General features: G+C 28.9%; 1 protein-coding gene across 2 annotated transcripts in view; it reads left to right on the forward strand.

The window, feature by feature from the left end:
• Window positions 1-26,713, forward strand: part of Tdg (Thymine DNA glycosylase) — a 152,781-nt gene that overhangs the window by 98,949 nt on the left and 27,119 nt on the right. For both annotated transcript variants that reach the window (XM_011503861.1, XM_011503862.1), the window contains exon 6: window positions 9,073-9,142. In XM_011503861.1, coding sequence (XP_011502163.1) covers window positions 9,073-9,142 — 70 coding nt within the window. The remainder of the gene's footprint in view (window positions 1-9,072; window positions 9,143-26,713) is intronic.

Here is a 26,713-nt window from a genome sequence, read left to right on the forward strand (position 1 = left end):
TACGAGCTGTACTTTATGGAGCCCTGAGCTCGACTTTCATTTTGGCTGCGGAAGCGCGGCTTTTTCCTCGCCCGAGCATTCATCACACGCAGGCCCCTGACATTATCAAGGTGCGGTGGCGATTTATACCAGCAATGCACCACCTCCCTCCCGATCCTTCTCACTGTCCATCGTCATTTCTTATTTCGCATGCATGCACGTGTAATGCGATGACAATCAATCGATAGACGTAACCTCCTCCCCCTTCTTATCCCCCCGTCCTCTCGACCTCTCTCTACCTTTCACCGATTGCCACTAGTCTATTTTATTTTTTCTTTGTTCTTTACATTAAGCTGGAATTATGGATGAAAGGCTTTGAATGCAGCTTACAATTATTTTATTCCCTTATGAATTAACTAATGAATAGCAAAGTAAATTATACTTTGTTGTATTATTATTTTTAAAAGATTTAAAATAGAGTTTAAAACTTAATTAGAATTGCAAGTTTTTTTAAATTATGTTATTACAGTACAACTTGGACAGAGTAAATTCTAACTAAATATATGAATATATGAAAATAAATATTATTACTCCGCTCGTTAATTGTATGATTAGTTATTTAGAAACACTAAATGCAGAAATATATTTTATTTAACATCCTTGATATACCAATAATATGAATATGCTTGTTAATAATTTTCTGAGAAAATGAATATTGAAACAAGAATTAATTTTGTAAAAATGTCCAAATATTTATTAAAATAAAAGTTTATCCTCGCGAACAACATATTCCATATTTCCCAAAAATTTGTTTCATGATATTGAAAAGCTGTGTAAAATACTGAAGCAATACAGTGATAATAGATGAACGCTACAGACAATACTGTGCGAAGGATCCGTTAAGATAAAGAAAATATGTACTGTCTATACTTAGTACATCTTCGTATAATGAGAAAGAAAATCAATTGAATTCTACGATCATTACACATCGTAAATCACGTGGATTGCAATGCCTCGCTATAATTGTTATAACATTTGATAGAGAAGAAAAAGAACATCCAACTAGATAAATACTTGATAAATGTAGGGCTTGTAAAAATATGTTGAAAACAATGACAAGCCGCATACATTCTATCTGTTTGAAATTTGGCTGTTACATTACGTCCCTTACAAAGCAGAAAATTATATGTAAGAAAGAATGGATAATTTTCGATAAGAGAAAAAGCGAGGGGACGCGGCGTGGATAATCACAACTTGAGCTTTCCATTTATTTACGAGGATAGTTAGCGAGGAGACGTAGGTTGACTGCGCCAGTTGGATTGTGCGCGCGAATGTGCAACGGAGCACACGAATGCGCCCCCAAGTGGATAATGCCTCGGTGGCTGCGTTTTGGAAGATTGCCCTCGAAGGACAATCTACCTCGTCATTTGAGAAATGTGAATTTCGGATTTTCGCGTTTGCATGGACCGGGCAGCAATATCAGCATCACTCACAATGTGATTGTGACACCGATGGATTTCACGCCGTATAATATTTAACGCTGGAATACGTCATCGCGACTTCAAAATTGTACTTAGTTATTTAGCAGTGAAACGAAATGAATTCACGCCGATCGCTCTTTAGGCGCGGTGAGAAGGAAACGTGAGCGTTTCCAAACTAGATTCCGCTTTCCCGATGGTAGAATGGATTGTTACAATTTTATTACGCTTCAAGTGAACGCGAGTTTATGATGAAGAAAAAATTCTTGTTCAATTCAAGTAAACAACATAGTCGAAAACGTAGATTATTTACAAATAAAAATTATAATTTCTCGTATCATACTTTTATCGTATTGTCAAAAGTATTGTAAAAAGATATTTAATAATGTAAAAAAGAAGAGAGCGTACGAAAGTGATTACTATTTTAGATAAAATTAATTTTCAATATTTCATTAATCATATTTAATATCTTAATGCATAAATGTGTTAAATTAGAGTTATTCCTTTTTTAAATATATGCTATAATATCTATATTATTCATAAAAATTATGTACTCTATTTTAATTACAATCGAACTATGCCTTACACGATTTACATACCCTTACGCAAAATAAAATTTTGAATTTTTTACGATGTTGAATTGTTTTTCGCATACATAAATCGCATACACACAATATTATTATATTATTATTTTAAATTAATTTTTATCCTTGCTTATGGCCTCGAGCATTACAAAAGTTATTTTTAGTTATCTAGAAAAGCAGCTTTTTATTTTAATTCAATCAAACATTGATGCGCAAACCCTAAAAATTAAAAAAGTGCAAGCCAAGAGCCTTTACACTTATATTAGGATTTATCATTTGCCTTATTTCCATATAATACTTATTGGTTCTTCTTGAGTCTTATGCACTTTGACGACTAAATATATTTTTTCGTAAAGCCTTCCGTAATCCCGAAATCTTATTAAGAACGATGAGTCATCCTTGAGAAAATAGAATTCTCGACAGGTTTTTGCTTGATTTTATTATTATGTTTAGAGTATTTTTTTCAGATGCTTTTCACTTTAAATGTTAAATAAATAGCAATAACAATAGTTTTCATAGATATCCTTTATGATAAATTAAAATTGAAAAATCATTTTAGTTTACCCTTTTATCCCAAGTCTTTATTCCAATAAATATTTCTAATTATTGCAATATTAACATTCAGTATTTTCTTAATTATGCATCATAGCTTCAGAGATAATGAAATTATAATTTTGTTTTCGAGTAAATCGAACTAAACAATTAAAGTTATTTATCGATAAATACTCAGAATACGACACGTGATGCAACGAAGGTCATTACTATTCAATCTGTTGATTGGTTTTCATTTTTAAATTTTATCTAAGCAAATGCTAATTTAGAATTGTATGGGAAATTTTTGCAAGTATTTAAGTAAATAATAAATAGTTATAATTCCTTTAAATGCTTATAAAATGTGTTTTCTATAGTGGTTTCATTATTAAAAATTTAACGTTTTAAAAATTATTTTTTTTCTTATTTTTTTAATATAAAATATGTATAACTTAACAGCGTCTTAAGGGTTTTCGTATTGTTAATACACACGACGATATATTTTCCTTTCACGAATGTACCTGGATGTAAAATAATAAGCAATTATACACGGTGACACATGTACACACAATTGTCTGCGTCGCGTAATTACACCTCGATTATGTAGCTAGTGAAATGAAAGATTCACGTTGTAAAACCAGTGTAGCACATAAAAACGATCGCTATCATATAGCAATGAATGTGTGACTAGTAAAATTAAAAAATCATTCGTTGTATTATTTTCAACAATTTCTTGATCAGATCAAATTATAATTATTTTGTTTTAATTTATCAACTTAACATGCTTACCAATACCACTAGCGTATTAAAAAAAAAAACATTATAAAGAAACAAACTACATTCTACAATTATGAATTGACTGAAGAATTGTTTTCGAAATGATCATCATATAGAAAAACTATGAACAAGAATAAGTTTTGCTAAAATTTTGTTCTACTAAATCTCTCTCTTCCTGAAGAAAATTAAAACAAATAACAACCTGAAAAATTATTTTATTAACATTACAACGGCACAGCGAAATAAAGAAAAAGACCACAGTTTTGTTATAGTTGAAAGAAACTTGAGCATTAGCCAGTAACGTCAGCCAGGATGTATATTCATTATCAAAATGGCTGCATTTTTTCACACACATTGGTCATCTTCATTATTATTATTATTATTTTATTTATTTATTTATTTATTTATTTCGCAACATATTTATCCAGATTAAATAGGTGTAAGGATATCAAGCTACAAGTGTGACGTCCTACCGAGTCTAATATCTTCAAGCAGTCAAGTTCTAAACATACCGAATAACTCTCCTCGTAGGCTCTTCAATTTTAGCCGATAGCCAATGCATCGCCACAATATCATTACACTTTTCCGAGTTTCGCTAAACAATCCAACCGGTCTTTACGCAGTTAATTATCCGCATAATCGAGTCTACCACGGCTGAATAGCTAATATAAACATGAACGTAAGGTGTACGTGTGATGAACAATCGGTTACAATTACAATTGCTTGCGATGCGACGCAACATCATAAGCCAAGCACTCGACTCGCGCATCCTTGGACTTTGTCGCCATTAATTACCTAACCTCCAAAGTGAGGAGCAAAGAAAATACTCGCGCGCGGACTTACGCAACAGGTACATATACCCAGCAACTACACACCTGACAAAGACTGGTAAACAAGCTATAGACGAGGTGCTCGTACACATATTGCATAATCAACGTCGTCGCAAAGTGCAGATGAGTTAGCCAACCGCGGCTATCTACATTTGACATTGTACGCCGCATATTCAGAGCATTACAATTCCGTCGAGTACTAGATAATCGGAAGGCCCCCACTATCTTCGGGCAATTTAAAGATTTTCTAGGTTAATTTACAAAACAATTTTTTCGCTCTTCGAACCATTCGTAAACAACATGCCAAAGAATGATGTTATTAATTCGTGTTCATCATTAAAATACTTTTATTGAGCTTACTTGGTCTCTACTTTTATAGAATGTAAGCTTTCCGCTTCCATGCTTGAAGCCCGCATAGTTTTACATTTGCGAATATAAGAATAAATGTTAAAAAATATTTGCTAACTTTATTTGTTGGATTATAATCGTTGCTCTTAAAAATTAAGGTTTTTAAATAAGATATTTCTTTAATTAAACATATATTCTAACTGACTGCGTCTTACAGAGTACATCAATGGGGCGGATTGTGAAAGCATTCGTTATTATAATTTATTTATATCAAGGCTATCAAGGCTTAAAGGCTTTCAAAATTTTTCGATCACTCAGGTAAAACATCTCTTGTGTAAGCATCATTTCGCACTTTAAAAAGAAAAGGTTCACTGGAGTCTTGCAAATCAAGGAAACGGGAATATAAGGCCGTATAGTTTTGAAATTTTCATGACGACTCGGACGTAGTAATGAGCCGTAATGTTGATGGCAAGTAGATAGACAGGTTTTGTACTCGTCTTGTCGACCTAGTCCATGCTATTTTATTTTTATTAAAAGCATAAACTGTTTTAAAGAAAAAAATACTATAAAGGATTCAAGGTATCTTTTGGTCAAAAATTGAATTCAATATCTTTTTCATTTCTTCCAAGAATATTGTGCACAGCAGCGAACATTACGAAAAGAAACAAAGTAAAAATAATAAAAACAATTATATTATATCCCATTAAATACATAAAATTTAATATTTTAGGTTTTATAACTATATAATATTACGAATAAAACGTAACTTTGTTGTGAAGGAATTTATAGGCATAGTTACAAGCATCTGTAAATTTAAGTACGATAAACCTTGCATTTAAAACAATAATGTGTGTACTTGTGTAGAATCTATTACTTGAGAATTACTTTAAGGAACTTTACATTGACGGATTAGAACATCCTAATATAAACATATATATATATATATATATATATATATATATATAATGGATCTAATATTATTTATACTATAATATTATTATTATATATATATATATATATGTATGTATGTATGTATGTATTTATATATGTATAAATAATATTAGATCCATTTCACTTACCTATATTGTTACTATAATATATATTTATTCTTATTTTATCTTTAATGGATTTTAACTTAAACTAATAATAAATTATCCATATTTAACATTGTTATCAAATATAAGTTAGCTACACTAATTACTATTAAAATAACAATCTACAGAATTCTTGTTAGTTTATATAGTCGTATATGGTGAGATTGATATTACTCGTGTACCAAAATCACAATGTAGAGCAAATAAAATTTACTACAACAATCTTATTATAACTAGAATAATTATGCCTAATAATTAATATTCATTGTGGTATGTTTATCATATTATTTCAATTTTGAGCATCCAATTATTTTTAATAAAATGATTTAAACTGATAGAATTGTACTTTTATAGACCAAATCATCAGTATCGCATTCCATGATAATGTTAATATTTAAACAAATTTACAATATAAAAATGATTTATAATTACAGGCAGGTATGCTTTAACAATTAAAATTAAAGAGTAAAAATGAGATTATTATTGTATAAGTTAGACTTAACTTTAGTATCTCATTTTTATTGTATTCAGATAACTTACCACAAATTAATTAATATAAAACAGTTAATGTTAATGATCGTAATTATATTATTGTCTTGGAAATTTAGCATTCCAATTCCATATGTTAATAATAATATATAATATAATAAGATATATTTTTGTGATCTAATAATCGTGCATTAAAAAATCAATATAAAAACTAGACCTAAAAAAAATTTTGAGATAATTAATTGAAAATTAATATTTCCATGTTAAAGTGTACTATCGAATTTTTAACAATCGTGTTTAATAAAATTTGTTACTAAAATATTGTTAAGGCAACAGTAACATAATCAATTATATCATACCAGAAAGAAGAATAAAAGAATTGCTTACAAACTCATTAATATTTCATATTTATTTCATATTCATAATAAAAAATTTCATATTTCTATGGTCTTTGAAATATGTATATAAGAAAATGAATAAAAATTTTTCAACCGCATTTAGTAGCACTAAAACGTCACTTTTATATATCTAAAGGAATTAATGTTTATATATAAATAAATACGTAGTATTATGTTCCGATTAAAATATTAATTCTGATACAAGGAATATATGATCAATTTATGGAATTTATTTGTAATTTAAATTAGTTCAACCCCATTTAACATATACGGAAATATGTCGGTGTGAATGATAAAAACACATTGTAAAATCTACAATCACATTGTAGTAAATTATATTTAAACGTTTTTAATTCATATATTCTTATTATATATATATATATATATATATATATATATATTATAATTGTAAAAAAATGTAGAATTTTAAGTAAAGATACTGATACTTATATATAGTAATGATTACTAATTAGTGATTCTGTCTTCTATGAATGTTACAAAATATTTGTAAAATATATAATACTTTATATGTATTTACACGGAATAAAATAAACAAAATTATAATAATAATAAAAAGATGATTAATATTTATGATATTTTATATGAATTGTAAAAAGTAATTATGGCAATATAAAAAAATTGCAAGCTAAATGTTTATTGTATGAAATAATAGTTTGAATAAATAAGAAAATGTGTATTATTATACAATTTTACAATTGGTATTCAGATTTAAAATGCAATACTAATCTAATCGTGTTTATTAATTAATTAAATAAATTAAGAAAAACAGGAATTTCTTTTAAAAGATTTATATATTTTTATTGACAGATATTTAGAAATTATCTATATATATTTGAATATATATCTGAATTTTTGAAAAATTAAAATTATTAATTGCAAAATTTGCAAACAAAAAAAAACCATTACTGTTTTTGTCGTTGAACTGAAGCAAGTTTTACAAAAAAATTTAAACATTTCTTGCTTTTTACGTTAAAATCTTTATCCTTGCAATTGATTATAGAAAGAAGAAAGCAGTAAATGGTTTAGATCGGAATTAATATTTATCCTTTAGTCATAGGTTAATGTAAATAGCGCGGCTGTATATTTTTCCCATCTTTCCTTTACTTGGGCTTCGGATGAAAAGTGTGAACGACCCTTAGCCAAATGCGGTCTCGTTAATGAGACAGAGCCGAAGTTGTGATGTGTGCGCGTTAACGGAAACGAAGTGGAAATAAGCCCAGTTGTGTGCCCGCTAATTTTCTGAAGCCGATTGAAGACGACGACGGTGACGACGACAACGACGACGAAGACGACGACGACGACAACGGCGACTAGACTTGGTTCGCGACTCTTAGGTCCCCTCTTTCATTTCTTGCTGTCAGTCGGAGAAAAGAGAAAAGAGAAAAGAAAGTTTACTCTCGGATTCCATTTCCACCCGTCAAATCGTATTATTCAGCTTGCTTCCCCCATACCCCATTTACTTCTTTCTCTCTATCTCATTAATCCTATATCTCTCTCTTATTTACAGCTTTCGTAGATTTCATATCAATGTATTGCTACAAACGGTTATACTCGAATTACAAGAAATAACCTAATGATTATTTAACAACTTTTTTAGAGCGAATTTACCAATGCTAAGAGAATAGGATTAAATAAAGAAATTATCTTTCCTGATGAAAAAATTTAGATTATTGAATTTTTAAGAAAAAAGCAATTAATGTATATTATAGAAAATATTATACATAATAGTATATTATAGAAGAATCTTAATTTTCAATCAAATTCATTCATCGACTTGTCTTCTAGATTTTTCATAGTTTTCATAAAATGTAAGTAACAAATATTTCTTGACGAAATGTTGATGAAATCTTTTCAAATCTAGTAATCTATATCATGTCTATTACATTTTAAGAATATTTGATTTTCAAAAAATTTATTAATTTTAATTTGATGAATTATTCTATGACTTGCATAATTAGAGTAAAAAAATTTTATAGTTCGTTGAATTTTTAACATTTTTTTTATTTTATTTTTTTATTAGTTATTTATTTACAAAAATATTGTAATTTTCATTCTTTTACAGGTAAAATGTCATATAACATTAATTATAATAATTGTTACTCTATCAAAAATAAATAAATTTTCCCCACTAGAAATAATCTATATATGTCCTACTTATTAAAATTTCGAAATAATTTTATTGTATAAAATAAAAATATTGTTTGAAATGCTCTAAAAAATAGTCAAAGAAGAGTGACTTGAAGTTTTCAATATTGATTAAATGTTTCTCAATAGAATTATTATAATGCTTCTGGATAAATTTATTTTAATAAAAGTTTCGTGATACGAATAAAATTGTATTTAACATGGCACAACTGTTTTCTGAGTGCAGTTATTTTAACCGCGACTTTTTCCAAGATCAACACGTAAAACTTTCATGCTTATTGTTTTAGATATACTTATCTATGATTTTTTTTCTTTCATCCGTACGCATAAATACGTATTCTTCATCTCTTCTGAAATGTCTATCTGTATTTTAAAAAATTTTTCGTTTTCTATTTCAGATTGGTATCAATCCTGGATTATTTGCAGCTTACAAAGGACACCACTACGCCGGACCTGGCAATCACTTTTGTGAGTCTTTATGCAAACCTCTCATTTTAGTCTTTCCAATTTTCTTGTTTTTTTTTCTATTTAATAATTTCAAATTATTTCATTCGTCAACTCAAAAATGACTTATGACTTAAAGATCGAATATAATCAGCGATAAAAAAAATTTGTGTCGCAGATATTTGGAAACCATTTTGTCCGAATCGAGTTAGTTTTCCTATTCGATTGAACACAAAAGTATCACGACAAATGATAGCACGGTTTAATAATACGTTGATAATATTTATAAAAGCGTTGGTTTATATTTTCTCTAACTGACATGTTCATAAAAACAAGAAAATTCATGTAGATCTAAGAGAATCTTACTTGGTAATTTTATTCATAGCTTACAGAATGTGCAAAAATGTTAAAGGCCAGTTGATTATAAAATGAAGTTTAGATAATTTAAAATAAAAATTAAATATTCAAAAACTGGTTCTTTTACACTTTTAAATTTTTGAATATATTAAAAATACATATATACTAACTGAAATCTCTCATTGATAAAGCTAAACGTAAAGCGTATATTTATTGATAATAAATACCACGAGGGTTTTATATCTTGATTTTTATATTTTTATTTAGGGTTGTATATCTTGGTCAGCGTCTTATTCTAAATTTGACCTTGACAGTTTAGTAATCCACACATCTCAGCATATAAACATTATTTGATCAATATATATTCTAAAATACCCATGAAAATTTTTTAAATATCAATGGGTTTATTAATTTGAAATATTATTACTATCAGAAAACATAAAATTTTTTTCGACATTGCATTTGATAAAACAAAAATCAGTACAAAGACATAATTTATATTCAAAGGTTTTTATTCATTTGTAAAATAGATATACCAGTGTATTTGTCGATTTTTCAATTAAATATAAACGTCCTATTTTAATCATATATATGTACTTGCCTACGTATGAACGTACGTGCAATATCGTGCATTTGCGTATTTGCAATACGCGTGTAATATCATAATTAACTAATGATTAGAGTATACAAAATATTAAATACTATCAACATATATTAATAATTTATTTAATTAAGGAGTAATCTTATTGCTACAGATTTAAAAAAAATAATTTCAAGAATCGTTTTAAAAATCTAATAATTATTTTTAAAATATTTGTTAAACATAAGTAAACTTAATGAAAGACTTCTTACTAAATTTCAAAATAAAAATTCATTACAGTTTATTATATATTGTTTTTATAAATTAAATTTTATATTAATTAAAGTAATTAATTTTTTTGAATCGACATTTAATGCGTGAAAAAAAATTCAATTCATAATATATATAATGATCAAATCAATATGTAATAAATATGATTAGTAACATTTTAAACAGATCACAGATTTCGTGATATTTTATGTAATATAATCAAAATATTTTGACATTATTAAAAGCAGAAAATTTAGCTCTAAATGAATTTGATAGTTAATTTCACATTTACATAGAAAGTGAAAATGACTCAACTTTGCATATTTACTACATAAATAAATTACTGAAATTATGAAACATATTTTTTGCACGATTTAGAACTTTCAATTTTAACGGCAGAATCGTTAGCTCTTATCTTCTTGAATTATGAATATTATGATTTTAAAGGAATGACCGGTTTAATATTTTCAAGCGGATATCGCCATATTTTCGTGGTCAGGTGCTACAAACACACATAGCAACTCACGCTGCCGTATGCAATATCGGCTTGTCGTTGTACGGATAAAGAGAGGAGAAATAAATAGAGATAAATAGACAAACCGAGGAGAGAGAGGGTGAGAGAGAGAGAGAGAGAGAGAGAGGAAGAAAGATGGAGAGATGGGGAGAGAGGGGGGGGGAGATAGCAAAATGAAATACGAGCGACGATTAGCTCCGACTCGCGCTCACATTATTTCTCCTGCGCCGTCGTTGTCGCTTATTTCTCAGTAAAGGGCGGCTACAGGGGTGATTCGAAGTAGGTTGCATGTGTGCACGTGTGTGCGCGTGTGTGCGCGTGGGTAGGTCGAAAATAATACGGTACGAACAGACAGAAGGAAAGGGAGAGGCAAAGAGTGAGGCGGAGGGTGAAATAAAAAAAAAGTACGGAAAAAATGCTAAGGGAGACAACAAATATGGGTCGGCCGGAGGGAATATTCATCTCGTTGTGGTAAACAGCATCGTAAGGGTCGACCGTCGCGAGTCGATGAATGAAAATCGAGATCCGTGTAGCCAGACGAATTACGAGAATTAAATGAGAAAGTAATCGGAAATGTGTGTGCTCGTGTATTTTGCGGAAGTGGCGCACGGAACTGCAGCCGTAAATTTTTGAAATGTCCCAATGTACGTGCTCGCAATACAAAAGAACAAGATTTTGGCGTAGGACTGCCACTTCATATGTAGGGTACACGATGGTCGGCTAAATCATTTAAACTGGAATTCTACTTACAAAATGTTAGGAATGCTTGGCGTAGATTTTTTAAATTGCGCATTGAAAAGACGTTACCGTTGAGGAGCCGACCATAAGAGAGGCCATTCTAATTGCGATTCTACACTAATTCCTATAAATTTCTGCGAGCCCTGCCTAAATAAAATAGAGATACTTTCTCCGAGTTCAATTTTAAATATTACCTATACGTAATCCTAGGGGAAATTGAACTCGTCGCATCGATGCCAACAAGAATAGAGAAATCTTATAAAAATATGCTTGTACGCATGCACTACATTATGATGTATTTGGTTAGCCATTTTTCCTAAGTCTTTTTGATAGAATTAAAGATATATATGTTGTGATCACTTTTCGCAAATTAATTTTGTTTCATATTGTTTAATTTGCGCTAAAATATAGTAACGAATATGTAATTGTCAAGCCCACATAGTTAAACATAATAAAATTATTTTTATAAAAGCTTTTATCAACTGACTATTGTAGAACTAAATAATCTCTTCTATTCAGTTTGTAATATTCATTAATGATGATCATGTCAAACAAATCTGAAGAATTTGATTCTCCCACTTTTTTCTTGTAAATATTAATAATTTTTTAAATGATATAGAGATGTCAATTTATCTCGATATAGACATTATATTTTCTATATAATATAGAGTATTTGTATTTTCTTTCTTTACAGCTAAATTATTAATAAATTGTTTTAAAAAAATTATAAATAAAACTAAATAAAATAAATTAATATTATTAATATTTATTACTCAAACGGAAGATATAAATATTTCCTATATTCTTCTTGATATTTATTAGAATTATATGTAACTTTAACATTCAAATCAAATAAATTTAAAGTGAAGATAATGTATAGTGTGTTTAAGTTTACAATATTTCAAAATTTATAAAATTCAGCATAAAATTCAGTGGATTAACTTCTTCCATCCTGATGAATAAATATTCTATAGGCACATAATTATCTCAAATACATCTGCTTAGGTTCGCATTCATAAAAAAAACTATTATTGATACACTTAAAAATATCACTAATAATAAAAAATGACCAGCTACGACAGATAACAAAGGTTTGCGAATAAAAAGATTGAAGCAAATTTTAATAACATTCATAAAAATTGTAATTTAGAATTATGTATCACATTATATTCAATTGTATTCAATTCTAATGCTATGGCAAGATTAATTTTTAATTAATTTGATAATATAGAGCCAATTTATAACACTAACATAAATACCGAACTAAATTTTTATAATGACAACAAACTAGAAATATTTATGTTTTTAGATTAAATACGGTATAAATTTTTTAAATAGAATTTTTATAATGGTTGTTATTAATTGACAGGTGGTTGATTCGATGAAATGATATATTTTAAAATTTATGTTCTAATGAAAAAATAATTTGTAAAAATTATCTACAAATATAAATAAACAAAGATTTCAGAAATACTTAATTAATTTTCTAATTTATTTATTTATTTAATATATATATATATATCATTTATAAAGAAAAATTATTTACGGTCAATAACATAGTGTAATATATTTTAAAGTTCAATGCCAATAGAACAAGTGTTACTATCAATAACAAATTACATACACGTGCAGTTTAATACTGTCATTATTAGAAATCGTATTGTAAGTGGTATTAAAATTATTAAAATTTTATATGAAAGCTAATAAGTTTCGAGAAGTTAATAAATTAGTTAATATTAACAATCAAACTCTGCAATTCAATATGTTTGAAGGTATATTCGCATTATGTTAAAAGTAAATAAAAGACTTCATAATTTATGAATAATTATCATTGCAATTATTAATTTCTGATTTCATAAGCAAATAATCATTTACGAATAATTTTGTAGTATAATTTATTAACAGAATGCTATATGATTAAAATTTTTAATTAATTTAATTATAATGTTACATAAATGATAATTTAAAAAAATAAGTTTTGTTCGGAATAAATTTGATACCAGTCTTTACATAAAAATGTGCGTCAATAATAATTGTATCAGAATAATATTTTTTATATTAAAAGAAAAATTTTATCATCACCTTTAAAAACGCCTTATATTTATGGAGTTGTAGTTTGTTCTTGTAGAAAAAAATTTTATATTTTTACAAAAATTTATTTTCTTTTATGAATATAAATATATTTAGTATAATACACTAACTTATATTATTTATTACAAATAACCAATAAAAAATTGTTAAAAGCAAATAATTTTCCTAGGATATGAGTTATGCTACATTTTCAATTTTACAAATTGAAATTATCTTTCTTTGAACAAATAGTCCTGCTGTGAAATACTGGCACTGTAATTGGAGAAGTATACTATTTGCAGTGATAGAATTCAATTAAAATAATATAGCAGATATATTTAAGATAAATGTACGTGCCTTTATGCACGCGCACAAAGAGAAAAATAAGGAATGAAAAAATATATATAATTTGTATGTTCATAAAGAATTAGATAAGGCAGATGGGTGATAAAGACTAACGTTCGGCGTTATAATTTTATGCATAAAGTATAATTTTTAATACAATATATCATTTATAAATAAATCTACAATTAGATGAAGTTTTGCGCATTTTAAAATGAAATTATTAAGATTTTTAAATATTTGAAAATCCAATATACTTTTTAGCATTTTAAAGTATCTACAACTGTTATTCTTAAGTAGTAAGTACTAGTAAATATGCTAATATTATAATCGGTCCACACCGAAGCGCCACGTAAAAGCGGTTAGTACGTAGTTTTCTAAGGAAACAAAGATAAAAGAAAAAACAAAAAAGTAAACAAATAAAATTACAGGTGAGCAAAGAGGTGCGAGGTGCGCAGTTGGTACAAAATATCAGGTTATCGTATGAAATGTAAGAACATAACATAATACAAATCTAGTCTTACAAATCTATCACGTAGAGACATGATGTTCAACACACACAACCCTTGGTATCTATATGGTCGGCCACCCTACCCATGCACGCACGCACGCACGCACGCACGCACGCACGTACGCACATTACCGTTTATTTATAATACGCCGTGTGCATCTGCGCTCGCGCAGCGCAGTTCCGATCAGGCTTTCATAAACATTTTTGCGCGCCAATGACCACGCTATCCATTCCCTATCTGTCGCTCTTTCGCTTTGCCTGGCTTTACCCGAGGCACCTATTACGTACGCGTAGGTGTCCGCGTGCGCGTGTGCACTTTGTACGCTGTCCGGAACTGCCCCCGTCCGCCCGCCCGCTCACCCGCGCGCCCGCACCCTCCTCTGTCTCAGGTGAGGTTAGACAAGTTGTGTGCTCGCATGCGCACGCACACATGCTGAGGATGGATTTTCCAGGATTTTCCCGGGAGTAGTCGCGGTAGTATTGGGCAGAGGGCAATATAGATATAGACTTCGGCCCCATGCACTCGAAAATACATGCACGGATGTTTGTGTGCGGGGTAGCGACAGCGAGAAAGAGAGGAGGAAGAGTTGAGCTCTAGGGGGCGCTTGCGGTACAACGGGACGTTGTGGGGTTCTGAAGAGGGCGCTCGGGTGGGCGGGGGCGGGGGCTATAATGAGTGGTACGCGTGAAGGTAGAGTAAGAGGGGCGTAGAAGGAGGGAGGACGAGTAAGAGTAGGAAATAACAAAGAGGGATAGAGCCAGGATAAAAAGGGGCGGCGGTGATGCGTCGTTGGCGAGCGGCGCGGTGGCAAGGGACGAGGTAAAAAGGCTGGGAGCTGTGGCAACTGCTAGTGGGTTGGAAATTGGTAGAGGAGGGGGAGGAGAAAGAGGCGGTGGGTGGCAATGGGTTTGCTTGTCGGTAGGAGGGTGCGCGAGAGAGACAGGGAGAGAATAGAGAAGAGAGAAACTAGATGTGCGAGTGGCTCCAGAGCAGGGGGACGAAGGAAAAGAGAGCGAGAGAGAGAGAGCGAGTGGGAGTTATTGAGGACACGAAAGAGACAGGAGATACTACGAGGGTGAAACAGACCAGGGATAAGGAGGAAAGACACAGAGGGTGAAAGAAAGAAAGAAAGGCCGTGATAAAAAGAAAAGGATGAATTTTCTAGGTAAAACGAGATAGGCAAGTATAAAGGGAAGAAAATGAGAGGATGAGAGAGTGAGATTCTCGAGATTGGAAAAAAAGACAACTGCAGTAGAACTTGCGAGGCAGAGACATAGAGAGGAAACAGAATTTTGGATCGTAGCTGTGTACCAATTTGAGGATCTGAACATGGTGGATGAGGTTTTAAAGCTACCCATGCAAAATTTTTACGCTTTAAAGATATAGCCTTACAATATTAAGCACCTTCCACCGTTTACAAAAGTTAAATAATTAGTCAAAACACAATTATTCTCAATTATTAAGCATCTCCTTTAATGTTCTTCATTTTGTACATTTGAAATGCAGAGCCCCGTTTAACTTAGGCGTACAATTATTTACCGAACTTGTTTAAATATTTTAATATAAATCTTGAATTTGAAGTTCACGTTATAAATACGCCATGAACAATAAAAAATGTTTGGTTGCTCTATTATAATATAAATAATTTTTTATAATAATAATTATATATATTATATGCTACTATGGATATATAGTTTAATTTTATTAAGAATTATCACTAAAAGCGTAATAATCATTATATAAGCGATGCATTTTGATCATTTTTATAATTATTGCAACAATAATTTATGTAAAATTATGTTTCTTCATATTATCTACACATCCTTAATAAATTTAATATTAAAAATACAATAAATACTATTTTTATCTATAAAACAAAAAAGAAAATAATTTTACTAAAAAGTACAAACATCCAGTTTATTATCCAGTTCTTAGATTATTGAATTGAACTAATATAAACAAACCAAGAAATAATTTTTTTTTTTTTTTTTTTTTTTTTTAAATGTAAAACATGATGGCAAAGATATTTTCAAAAGAATCGTATAAAAATTAATTTTTTTTTAATTTATGAATTGTAAACAAATACATATAAACATTGACTATGGCTCTTATATTTAAATATAATTATATATACAATTAAAATAAACTGAATTTTGTTTATCAGTCGACAAATTTGATTCACCTCAGGCGAATTGATAAAGATTAATATCCCATCATACAATCCAAACTTTAAGTATTTTAATAATCTACAGAAAATTTTCAATAAAAAATGTGAATAAACTTTAATATATCTACTAATTTCATCGAATATATAAAACTACAATTTTGATTCTGAGTCCTGTAGCAACGAAAAAGAATGTTATGAAAACAAAAGTTAGTATTATTATTTCAAGTTTTAGTATTTAAATACTTTATTAGATGTAAATTTAATAATTCGTGAAAATAATGCTAATCGGCAAAATTTAGAAATTCCTTCTAATTATGCACATAATTAAACAAAAAAATTGAAATATTCATTGAACTACATAAGGATCTCATAAAATGATTATTTACATTGAAGAATAATCTTAATAATCAACAATATTGCTTATTGCAAAGAGCACAAAATACTTAATATATGGATGGAATAAAACTTTTTCACAACATACGACACACGATGAAAAAGCATATTTTACAAGTAAATACAGTTGACATTCCATAGACAAACACCTCAAAAGTTAAGCATAAAATATGGCTCTTATGAAATTTTGATGAATTTCCTTAATCGTATAATTTTTTCATCGGAAAAACTATTATAATACATCACCAGACTAGTAATATGTCGATTCACTTCTAGTATTATTAATGATTAAAAGTATACCTTACGTTAAATCAAGAAGGATGCTGCTCAAGTAGTTTTAATTTTTCTTTTTGTTTTAAAGGAGACATCAAAGCTAAGTAAATGAATTTGTCACCGTAGCTTATCTCATTGCATCAGTCAATATTTTTCTCACGGATATTTGCCATTAATAATATATAATATTTCATGTACTTAAAAAAGGATTTCTAGTATGTAATAATGTTATGACTGTGAGGCAATGTTATTTTCAAAACAGTTTATTAATTTGAATACAAATACAATGATCTGTGACAAAATAACAATTTGTTGAGTATTACGTAAAGATGCAGCTCCACGATACTCTTCCTCTTACTCTTAATCTTTATCGCGCAGGAAAAATAATAACATAGCTTTCCATCTCGCAGTCACAGCATCGATCACTATAATCGAAAGACCATTTTGGGCATACTCCTGATAATCAGCAAAGCCTACGATGGAAAAAAACTACCCTTCATTATTCGAACTGGTAAGGAGCCTTGAACGGCACCCCAATGGTCATCAAGTAATTGCTGAAGCAGCAAAAATTCGTCTGTGCGTGCACGAATCGAACGGAGGAATAGCCATCATCGAGGAGGTACAATAGGCGGCGCAGCGGAGTGGAAAAAAGTCGACGGCTCGGCAGTCTAGAGTCTCGAGAATGGAGATTCCTCAATGAAAAATTGAATCACCGAGAGCTCGAGTGACGGAGGGTCAGGGTCCTTTAGGTAGGTCAGTTATCTGCGGGCAGGGGGCGAGCGGACTCCCGCGGGGGACGGCGACAGGGAGGTTTTCATGAAGGTCACCACTAGCTTCTTCGTTCCTCATCCAGCGGCGATGCGGAATCTCTCACTCCCGCGGTATTTATGAGTTTCGAGGACTTTCGCCGTGGCTATACACAGCCTCGCCTTCCGTAAACTTCTGCTCGCGCTCGATTTCGATTTCAGCCCCCGCGGAACCCCTTGGAAGTTTTGCTGGCAACTCTATTCATTTGGCCCCGCGTCGTGTCGCTGCACTTTTTCCCCCTCCTTTCTTCGACTGCGAGTGCACGCGAAGAAAAATCTTCCACGAGTTGAATTTATCTAGACCTATATAGATAAATTTTATTGATGTTACATGAGAGAGAGAGAGAGAGAGAGAGAGAGAGAGAGAGAGAGTGTTACTCTATTGTGCATCCAATACGACGGGCTATGTTTTTCATTTCGTTGCACTGTTTGAGTGGTCTTCGCGATTTCTTCATTTTTTTCTTTTTAATTTAGTGCAATATTCATAAGAATTGATTTCTTATATATCGAACAAACCCTTTTAATTATTTGGAGGCATATCAAGCGTTAACTAACGAACTGCTACATGTAATCCATACTAGCAATTTTGTAGTCATTTATGAAATATTAATTATTCTTGCTAAATTATTTATAAATATAATGTTAAATTTAAATAAAATACTTTTTCGCGACGCTTGGATTGTCAAGAATAGATTGAAGAGTAGGGGAATTGGATTCCATGCGGGCTTCATGCCTACGTGACTATATTTATTGAATTAATAATTCTAAATGCATGGTACTTAAACTTCTTTCACATCAAAATGTCATATTTACATGTATAATACAATTACAGCTGATGCGAAAAGTTTGGTTTAATGCTATTAATATTCAATTTTTACAACCACAAGAAAAATTTCTGATGCATTTATCATTTGTCACTGGTGAATATGTTTGGAAGAATATCTAACTAATAAGTAACTCCCGATTGTTGTAATATTTTCAAAAATTTTGTGAATAATTATTTTAAAATCATTAAAATAGAGGCTAATTTGATTTTGATATATTTATGTTGTTATAGTTGCCATGTAAACTTAAATGAGGCTCATTTGCACATTGACACGATAATTGCTACTATCAAGAAAAGTTGAGTCTATACTCGTGGCATTTTTTTTCAAGTTCTAATAGAATCAGAACACGTTCAAACTGAATTTATATTTCTTCTCGACTATGCAACAGTTTTTATCTTTATTAACAATAGCTTAATATCATACTTTTCATAGTTTGTATCGTATCTTTGAAGCAGTTATTCTTCATATATATGTAATTGTGTCGCAATATGAATAACATTTTTCATAATTAAATATATAAAATTTAATAGGATTAAAGGTTGACATGACTACCTATTTATTAAATAAGATTAAATTATACAAATATAATTCATAAATATAAATATTATTATTCCAGACGAATTTCTAATATGAATAGTGAATTTTTATAATCTTTGTTTTGAGTGTGGCTCAATATCTCAAACAATCGAAATTTAAAATAAACTTTTTTCTCTTTATAATATGCAATTTAAAGTAAGCAAAAATTAAAATATTATTTTAAGGACTTGGTGACTAAGTAGCGAATTATACTATAATAGAAATCTTATAAAAGAGACTTTTCATATCATTTAGTCTACGATAACTCATTTCTTTATTTCTTTAGCACTAGCAAGCTTTAAATACTTATATATAAAATGCTTTAAATACAAGAAGAAAACACAATAAATATATATACAAATAATTGTCTTCAACAGTTTTTAAAAAATTTAAAAATATTTAAAAAGTGGTCATGCATTAAAGAATTTAATTATCCATAAATAAAAGCAAATTAATTCAATAGAAATTGTAATTTTTATTCTATTGTGAATATTAGTCTTAATAAAACTTATTTCGAAAAAATGTATTTAAAGTACCATGTGTTTATGAAGATTTTTTTCAAAACTTTTATATTTAAATTTCTAAATAAAAATGTATGTAAACATTTAATTAGTAAAAGAATTTCAAAAAATAACTTTCTTTTTAATAGTAAATAATTTTTATACATAGTATATTTTTTCTTCAGAATAAAATTATCATTATAAAGTTAATGATACCGTAAAGTGCTTGGTGAATACTTTCGTTAGATTTGTATCCATTTATAATTTAAAATATAGCCTCGATGAGATCAAGCAACTTGTGATATTGGTAAGCAGTATACGAATTAGGAATATTAAATAAAAATCACAAACGTATGGAAAATAAAGTTCATTCTTTTTAAAAATAGCCAAATTTGTTTAATGAAGCTCTACTTTCCTTAACTTAAGTTTCTTTCCTCATTCAACATAATTCAACTTACACGTACATATGATTATCAGATCAATGTTTTCATAAGGCGTGCTTTTTTCGTCTGAAATAAAATTCTTGGGAATAGAATTTTATTGTATTTAAACAAATAATTTTTTTCAATACTTGCATTGCTAATGTAACCTTTTCAATAGAATGAATATGTACATCGAGGTAGCTCGCAAAAGTAAATTTCAACTCATGAATTCATCTTCATGTCGCCTATGAATTAGAAAGCAACATAGTACACAAATAAGTAAAGGAGAAAAAGATTTTAAAGTTAAATAGGACTGGAATAAAGAGAAAAATAGATAGATGGATAGGCACAAAAAGAGAGAGAGAGAGAGAAAGAGAGAGAGAGAGTGAGAGACTTCGTTCACAGGCACAGTTTCTTTGAGTTTTTTTTATTCTTTTTTATTCTTTTTTCTCTTCGTCCGCACGTATCGACTGACCTAATTCAGAAGCTTGACATTGCGTTGATACGTGACCAGTAAAAGTTGCTTGCCAAAGCTTCGCCTCGCGACAACGACCTTCGACAGGGGCTTTCCTCTTCCTTCCTCGGCTGCTTGACTTAGTAGTTTGCGTATATTGCGTGTTGAGAATCGGAATTAATTAACAAAAAAAATCATTTGCTGTTCCTTCCATGACCACCTCTCTCTCTCTCTCTCTCTCTCTCTCTCTCTCTCTCTCTCTCTCTCTCTATGTTTCTCTCTCTTACCTCGTGAGATGCATTTTATTGCTCTTATACGAATATTTATTATTCGTGAATCGTTTTTACTTTTTTTCCTTTCGTTCTTTATATTTTTCATTATGGTGAGTTATGCATCAAAGCCTTTGCTAGTTGCATTCCATATACTAAACGTAAATTGCTACAGAGTCCACTTCAATAGAATATATTTTATTTAGTTACTATTTTTTATGAAATAGAAGACTGCTTTATACACTATTATATAGAAATTATATAGACATTAACTCGTATCAAATTTAACGATATTATATAAAAATCATTTTTAATCTTGATGCTTCATGATAAGGAACAAAATAATAATGAGATCAACAGTAAGAGAAAGGGCAACGAAAGAGGTAAAGATAAATAGATAGATATAGCGAAAAGTGAGAGAGAGAGATTCGAAGATTGGAGATTTTATAAAAGTAATACACGAGAATTAATATTAAAATAATTAATGCTAAATAAGTTGATGTATGGTAAAAAAGAATTTACCGCATGTTTTATCTATTCTTTACAATTCAAAGTAAACAATATCTCGTAATTTTATTTCTAAACATTTTTATGATAATATTTAGATTGTCATTGCATCGATAATAAATTAAAATATTTCCAAGTGTTGTTATCATCTTCCATAGGTACAGGATCAATGCTTCAGCCTGTATCACTTGCACAACTTAAGAGCTGCGTAGTTCACAGAAAATTGAACCTTATTCAACGGATTTTCCCTGATTTATCCCTCTCTTTCTACTCACCTCATCTACCTTACGAAAACTGCCACTGGCAATTCGTTATCCATGCCAACCGTTTCCTCTCTGCATTGCGAAATGCCCTTATTGTCGAGGTTGCTCTCGCGTTAAAGGAAACTCGTCGAAAAGCCTCCACTTCTACAAACACGCGTGATAGTGATTTCTACTAACCTCTCCCTCTCCAGCTTCTAGAGAGAGAGAGATAGAGAGAGAGAGCGAGAGAGAGAGAGAGAGAGCGAAACAACCACACTAACACATATATATCCACTTGCCACGCCCCACTCCGCAGACAGATTTTGTAACCTAGAGGACGCACACGTGCTGGACGCTGTTGCAGATGAACTGATTACCATCGCTTGCGACATGCTTGTCAGAATTTTTTTCTCCGATGATACGGATTCATACTACTGGAGGATTTTGATTTCTTGGGAATAGTGAAAGCCGTGACTCAATTACGTAGCGCAGCTAAGTACTCGACTCGATTTCCTCACGAAGACTAATTGTCGCTTATTTTTTGAGCAAAATAGTTCTTTTGGGTGATTTAAGTTTACTCTTAAATGTCTCAATATAACGTTAACCTTGTTTTTCTTTATAACCGTGTGACTTACTATACTTTTATAAATAGTGCTTGCATATGATAGTAGATGTCAAAACGTACCAATAGTGAAACGCCCACCCAGAATATTTCTAAATTAAAGTCATTCTTTGTCATAATTAAAGATATTGTAAGATTAATATCTTTATAGTTGAGTGGAAACTATTCGTAAAAAATGAATCTTACAAATCATACATTTAAATCAAACAGCTTTAAAAAAAGATTTCATTTATTTTAAAGAGTTACTAAGATATTATCCCAATTCTCATTTAATAACTACTTACATTCAAACTAATCAAGATTATTAAGACGTAATTCATACTTAAACAACTTTCTCTTAGTTATAATAAAAATTCATATTAATGTTATTATTGGAGTGCATCAAACATGGGACGTTATACAACAACGAAGTTTTATTTAAAAATTTTTTGATTTTAAAGAATAATGATAATTGAATATATGTATATGCATTTGTTTGTCTGTTTACAGGCTGTATTTTCGTAATTTGAAAACCGTTGCAAAAATGTTGATGTATTACGTTTCGATCGATTTGTCTTTGTCGTTCGAGTACCATTGGTTATGTGTTGATAAAAAACAATAATAATAATTGGCAAACACTATGAACATTAAATTCATTATTCAAACATCTACTCAATCCTGGATATTTATTTTTTCCTTTTCTTCTTCAATATTTTCCATGGCATACATATCTCCATGTCATTAAATGAGTGCATGTATACAATAAATACAATTACCTAGATCCGGAGTTTACTCGATTTTTTCTTGATTTATTTATTCTCGTTGGAGACGTTTAAAGCAAACAAAACCACGAATATATTCTAATGCTTTCAAATTTCATTAATTAATTAGAATAATCTAAAAGGATTTCTAACATAGTGTACGTAATCGTGTTACATTTTCATTATCATTTCCTATTTATATAAAATATACATATTCAGATTTATTTGATTCTCTTTACTTTGAGCATAAATCATGCTTTGACATTTGATATCAAAAACTTTTTATAAAACGACTTTGTAAACATATATTAATATAGATCTCTTTACAATTTAATCAAGCAAAGATTTTTTGATATACGTATATATACTAGTATTTTACAATTCTTTTTTTCATATTTTTATAAAAATAAAATTTGAAATAAGCTATATGTAATTATATGAAACGAAACAGGTAAATTTGATTTATCATATGATTAATGAAAAATGTAAGGTAATATAATATATATTCGTTTATAATCATATCATTGGAAATCTCTTTCTACGTATGGAATTGAGTTTATCTTTATAATATTGATTTATATTAAAATAAAAGATTAATATGAATATTTTTTATTCAAGTATCGATACCTTTTTTCTATCTTAGAAAACAATTTATAAATTTCATTAGGTTAAATGTAGAGGTTTTCTTTTTTTTCCTAAAAAAGAAGTAATTATTATATAGCAAAATAAATAATCTTCTATTTTTGTTATACCGTATTATACATATCACATACCTCTTTTACATATCAATGAATCAATCGCCGCACTCATCATATCCTATAAATACTGCTAATTCCAAATATGCATATTAATTAATACAAAATAAATATCTATACATCATCTTGGGCTTACTAATATTAATGCTCATTAAAAAATAATTATTTATCGTTTTTCGCAGAATTAAGTCTAATTGTCTTTCATTGATGTATATAAACTCTAAATAATGGATAGTTACTCGTTAAGACATAGTTTGTCGGTTCTTCGAGTATTTATATGGTTTATACGCTTTCAATGGTTATACATAATGTAATATTTACGTAGTATTGATGTTATAATTTTTTTATATCGAGTTTTTATCAAATTCATATGAATATTAATATTATTATATTTCTTAGTAATATTACTAACTGCAATTAATTAATTTTTAATATTCAATATTTGCAGAAATTGATTTTCATATAAACAATTTATCTCTGTAATATATATTGTTTTCCATTAATAATTTTTAAGATTCAATTGAAATTGATAAATGTAGAAAAGATAATGACATTTATTTGTAATTGATTTACAATAACTCAACTAGTACAATAATTTAATAAATTATGATAAAAATAACATTAATTAATAGTCAAATAATGAAAGTTTATGTTTAAACTTCTATCAAATTAAATAGCATTATCAAAATGACTTATTTGAAATATAAGGAATATAATAATATATTTATATGTATGTATAAATTACATAGTAAATTAATAAAAAACATAATAGATGTTTCAAACAATCTACTTGTATTTTGAATTTAACTGAAAATTTAAATAAATATCCACCACGATGGATAAAAAAATCCTTTTTTTATGATTTAATACAGGCTTACACTTTTAATGCGTATCGAATCATATCAAATTCAGTTGCCGAACCGAATTGCTAATAATACGATTTATATTATCGTTGTCGAACTTTTTACAGTAAATGCTGTATATTGAACGAGCACGTAACTTACGATAATCTACAAGTGACTCTATTAGGACTCTTAATGAATTAGATAAAAATCAGCATTAAATGCGATAACAACGTAACTTCATTGACGATTTTGCATATCAAGAACAAAGTATTTGGCATTATAACTACATTAAAAATGAAAAAAAGTTATATTACTTCTATTATAATTATTATTTTTACTGCCTAATCGAATTTTTCAATAAAAGCATACATGATATCCAGTTACAGCAACAATTCATATACATATCATATATTGTTCATCAAAGTGAGTTAGTTAAATATAAATATGATATTTGGTCCGCAGATGGGCATTATTATTCAATTTTTACCTTGCATGCTTTATCATGTCAAGAAAGAATATTTAGATTATGCAACCTTTTTTACGGTATTTTGCCAATATTTTTAACAGTCTTAATTAAGAAACTTAAACGAATAGGTTAATAACTAGGATGAACTAAATAAATTTACATAGTTTTGTACCCGAGAATGTCAGAAGTACATCAGTGTGTGATTGTAAAAGAATAAAAGGCCCAAGTACAAGTTTTCGGCTTTCTACTTTTATAAGCTCTTTGTTCTGAGGATGCAACAGGTGAACATCATCTTTATTCGAAGAGTGTTGACTTTTTATTTGACCAAAGTAAAAGATTTAATCTTCTAAATCTCCGTACAGTATCGATTTTTCAAATAGCCTTTTGTACTTTACATTTAAAATTTTTTTCAGTCAATAGAAACGAGTTATCATATTACTATTTGTTCATAATACTTCCATTAATCTCGTAGTCTAGTCAAGTAAAGTTAAGTTTAAATAAGATGAAAAATTGTTTATACAAGTTGAATATCCATATAATTAAGTAACCAAATCTAGTCAATGTTTATTTTACTTGTTATTTATTATAAAAAGTTACTTTATTTTCTATTATTAATATTATTAAAATATAAAATAAATAGAAAATTCTGTATTTGAGACCTTTATATATTATATATATATTCAGTATTAGATTAATAAAAAAATTTATCATTCATACTATATGTCAGTTATTCTCATATTATTCTCAGTTATTGTCATACAATAATCTTTATATGTATATAGTTAAATTGTAATTTTACTCAAACCTCGTTCAAAATTTCTTTTTAATAAAATATATAATTAAATAATAAATATAACAATTTTTTATAATTCTCTTTCAATATAATATATAGAATTTGTGCAAATACATTATTCTTGGCTTATGTAAATAAATAATAAAAATTGTAACATACAACATTTGTATTAAATCTTAATTTGCTTATTTTCACCATTCAACAACTAATGTTATTTTCATAATGGATTTGAAACATGAAGTCTGTACAAAATTAATTTGTTTCCAATACAAAAGTAACTTGATATTTTCTTCCAGTTACTACTATTTCATTACTATGTAATAGAATAATGAATTACTAGTTAGCAAATTTATGGGTTCACGTATTGTTAATTGTAAATTAATTAAGCAACATCGTCTTTGTAATTTTGCAAAAAATTAATACATATTTTATTTCAAAACATGTTGTTCTCATATTACAATCCTTTTTTAGTATTCTACATTAACTTCATTAACATTATGATTTTTTACTTTATTAAAACAGCGTTGTTAACAAAAATGATAATGTTTTTTTTTC

The sequence above is a fragment of the Ceratosolen solmsi genome, unplaced genomic scaffold (genome assembly GCF_000503995.2).
Source record: "Ceratosolen solmsi marchali unplaced genomic scaffold, CerSol_1.0 scaffold53, whole genome shotgun sequence".
Classification (NCBI taxonomy): Eukaryota; Metazoa; Arthropoda; class Insecta; order Hymenoptera; family Agaonidae; genus Ceratosolen; species Ceratosolen solmsi.